This window comes from Otolemur garnettii, unplaced genomic scaffold (genome assembly GCF_000181295.1).
Source record: "Otolemur garnettii isolate 467f Iridium unplaced genomic scaffold, OtoGar3 scaffold00145, whole genome shotgun sequence".
NCBI lineage: Eukaryota > Metazoa > Chordata > Mammalia > Primates > Galagidae > Otolemur > Otolemur garnettii.
Genome location: NW_003852540.1, coordinates 3927582 through 3931444, shown reverse-complemented (window position 1 = coordinate 3931444; position 3863 = coordinate 3927582). Strand labels below are relative to the sequence as shown.

Genomic DNA, 3863 nt, shown 5'->3' with positions numbered 1-3863 from the left:
AGCCAGAGGCCACAGAGCTGCCTTAAAGGGCCAGCTGTGCTCACAGCACTACCAGACAGAGAAGGATGGTACCTGAGGGCTGGGGTGGGCAAACAGCCCTGGCAGACCATTGCTGTGGGTCAGACTGGAAGCCTTGTTCTGCATGGATTTTGTTCTTTCAAAGGTCAAGCCTCTCATTTGCTGCTCTGCCTTCTCTTTGGGGTCCCAGGAGCTCTGGCCACTAATTAGGAGAAAAACTATCTGGGCCTGAGGGCCAGCGGGCAAAGATTGGCAGATCCAGAAGGTTTAGGGCCCAGCGATTTCTCAACCTGTGGGTCGCGACCCCTTTTGGGGGTTGAACATCCCTTTCACAGGGGTTGCCTAATGTCAAATATTTACATTATGATGCATAACAGTAGCAAAATTACAGTTATGAAGTAGCAACGAAAATAATTTTATGGTTGGGGGTCACCACAACATGAGGAACTGTATTAAAGGGTAGCAGCCTTAGGAAGGTTGACAACCACTGGTAGGCAATGAAGTCCTCAGGCCACCCTACCCTCTCAGGAAAGCACCACCCTCAAGCTCCCACCTTCCTCTGAGAGGCAATTTTCTCCTATGTAAACCTTCTGAACTACATGGTCAGTTCTAAAGGTGACGAAGGCACTTGGGGAGCTTGGGAAACTTGCACAAGACTCTCAACTTTAATTGGGTTAGTGGGCCCTGAGTTCTGTCCTGAAGGCGGTGGGGTCCTTTGAGATAGGGAATTCAGCCTACTGTGTGGCCGGCTGATAGACTACTGGTAGGGAAGACTAGGAAGGGAACTGGAGAAAGGCCTGGTGGGTTTCCCTAATCATTACAAGTCTCAGCTCAGCACGAAAGGGAGCACGGTAAGAGAGTGCCAAGCCCAGGCCAGGCGGGAAAGAGGAGTCGGGGACGGTATCGCAGGTAGACCGCAACTGCGGTGGTCAGGAACCACTAGGATCCGAAGAGTCGGACCTTGTGGGCGGAGATGGGGCCCCGCCCCATCTCCTTCTTCAAGCTCCCCGCCCCTCGCTTGACCGATCGGCGATCGATTGTAACGTCTGCGCTCTCCGCGTTCTCCCAGCGTTGTCTTTTTGGTCCCACGTGGGCGAGCGAGCGATGGCCGCGCTGGTTGTATCCGAGGCAGCGAAACAGGGCGGCCGAAACGGCCCTGGCGGAGGTGGGTGCTGCAACGCTGCGGCCTCCAGACCTCGCATCTCTGGGTGGGGCTCCCAAGTCAGGGACGAGACCAACCTCCATTAGCGGCGTCAGCGCCTTTCTCCGCTAGATCCGGAAGTCCGCGCTGTTACTCTCTCAGGGCCGCTGTCACCCGAACTCAGGGGGAACCGATATTCTCTTTTGCAGCCTTAGGGCGTGACTGAGAGCAGCCGTAAAATCTTAGGATCTTGTAGTCCTCCAATCGGAAACTACCGGCCTCCATGGGCCGGCAGGCAAACGCATGAAGATTGACAGATAAGATGGGCCTGACCAGGAGGGAAGGGACTAAGCCTGTTGAAGCCGGCACTTCATAAATGGGTCCTCATAAATGCTTTCAGAGAAGAGACACATGGTTTCATTTTCTAGGCATTAACTAAGCGCCCAGTGAATGCCAGGCCTGCGCTGAGTACAGGGACTAAGATATGGCCTCTGACTTCAGAGATCTCAGTCTACCGGTGTATACTGATGTAAACAGATGATCCCAGCCACGTGATAGAGGAGGCGCCTACTGGCCCTTGGGACGTATTCAACTGCTAAGGCTAGCAGCTCCCACACCCCAGCAACTACTAGAGGGTTGACCCTTGCAGAACAGCTTCCGTGTGGGGCCTAGGGAGGACGGGCTGGTTGGTTGTCTAAACCTTAGACTATAAGGCCTTTGAAACTGACCAAAATTCGTAACAGTAGTATTATTCACACCTCGCTTCAGGCCCCAGACTGACAAGCTAGTCCTCCACTACACCTCCATCCCTATACGGGGGTGGAGGCTCCGGCCTGGGGGGAGACTTCCTATCATAGTGAAAGGTCCTAACAGAAATTCTTGCACATATATAGGCTCAATAAATACTCCTTGAATAAGTTAATTTCTTGCTCTTTTGCATCCCTAAACCATTTTGACTCCTAAAGAGATAACTGAGGGTTGAACTAAACTGAATTGGAGTAGGATGAGTCCAGAGTAAGGGCTGCAGCGTTGCTAAAGGGCTACTGTGTTTTCTCTTTTGGGGGAGTGTTGTAATTATTTGCATACCTGTTTTTGCTCCCACTGGACTGCTACCCCTTAAAGGCCAAGGTCACTTTTCTGTCTTTAATCTGTCCATGGTGTTTTTTTTTTTCTTTTGAGACAGAGTCTCACTTTGTCACCCTTGGTAGCGTGCAGTGGCATCACAGCTTACAGCAACCTCAAACTCTTGAGCTCAAGTGATTCTCTTGCCTCAACCTCCCCAGTAGCTGGGACTATAGGCACTCCCCACAATGCCTGGCTATTTTTAGAGGTAAGATCTTGCTCTGGCTTAGGCTGGTCTGAAACTCCTGAGCTCAAGCAATCCACCAGCCTAGGCCTCCCAGAGTGCTGAGATTATAGGCATCAGCCACCACACAGGCCTGTCTGTCCACAGTCTAAACTAGAGTTTGTTCATTCCACACTATGGGAAATGGGACTAAGGAACTCTTTGTCTGTTAAATGTGTGATGTTTATTTTCCTTTTACTAATTTTTTATTGAGACAGAGTGTCACTTTGTCACCCTCTGTAGAGTGCCATGAGTCATAGCTCTCAGCAACCTCGAACTCTTGGGCTCAAGCGATTCTGTTGCCTCAGCCTCCCAAGTAGCTTAGACCACAGGCATCCGCCACAATGCCCTACTATTTTTGTTGTTATTTAGCAGGCCTGGGCTGGGTTCTAACCCATCAGCCCCAATGCATGTGGCTGGCATCCTAACCACTGAACTATGGGTGCCCAGCCTTTATTTCCCTTTTAAATGAAGAAAAGGAAAAAATAGCCTACCATGGTGGTGTGCATCTGTAGTCCCAATTACTTGGAAGGCTGAGGTGGGAGAATTACCTGACTCCAGGCTTTGGAGGTTGAAGTGAGCTATAGTTGTGCCACTGAACTCTAGCATGGGTAGCAGAGTGAGACCATGCCATTAAAAAAAAAGATGGGCGGTGCCTGTGGCTCAGTGAGTAGAGCACTGGCCCTATATACCGAGGGTGGTGGGTTCAAACTCAGCCTCAGCCAAACTGCAACAAAAAAATAGCTGGGCGTTGTGGTGGGTACCTGTAGTCCCAGCTACTTGGGAGGCTGAGGCAAGACAATCACCTAAGCCCAAGAGCTGGAGGTTGCTGTGAGCTGTCACTTCACAGTACTCTACCTAGGGCAACCAAGTAAGACTTTGTCTCTAAAAAAAAAAAAAAAGAAGGGCGGTGCCTGTGGCTCAAAAGGGTAGGGTGCTGGCCCCATATTCCTGAGGTGGTGAGTTCAAACCTAGCCCCGGCCAAAAACTGCAAAAAAAGAAGAAGAAGAAGAGAACAAAGAGTGCAAGAATTAATACTCAGTGGGAGGGTGGCCAAAGTGGCTCACACTTGTAATCCCAACTCTCTGGGAAGCCGAGGTGGGTAGATCACTTGAGCTAGTGAGTTCGAGACCAGCCTCAGCAAGAGTGAGAACCCATCTCTAAAAAAAAAAAAAAAATAGCCAGAGGGCTGGGCGCAGTGGCTCTTGCCTGTAATCCTAGCACTCTGGGAAGACGAGGTGGGTGGATTACCCTGAGCTCACACATTCTGAGACCAGCCTGAGCAAGAGCAAGATTGAGCTGGGCATTGGAGGGCACCTATAGTCCTAGCTACTTGGGAGGCTGAGGCAAGAGAATTGC

General features: G+C 50.8%; 1 protein-coding gene across 1 annotated transcript in view; it reads left to right on the top strand.

The window, feature by feature from the left end:
- The first annotated feature begins 1090 nt into the window (after positions 1-1090).
- DPH1 (diphthamide biosynthesis 1) overlaps positions 1091-3863 on the top strand; it is a 13681-nt gene continuing 10908 nt past the window's right edge. The window contains exon 1 of the mRNA XM_023518722.1: positions 1091-1183. Within this exon, the coding sequence (XP_023374490.1) occupies positions 1123-1183 (61 nt within the window). The 5' untranslated portion in view covers positions 1091-1122. The remainder of the gene's footprint in view (positions 1184-3863) is intronic.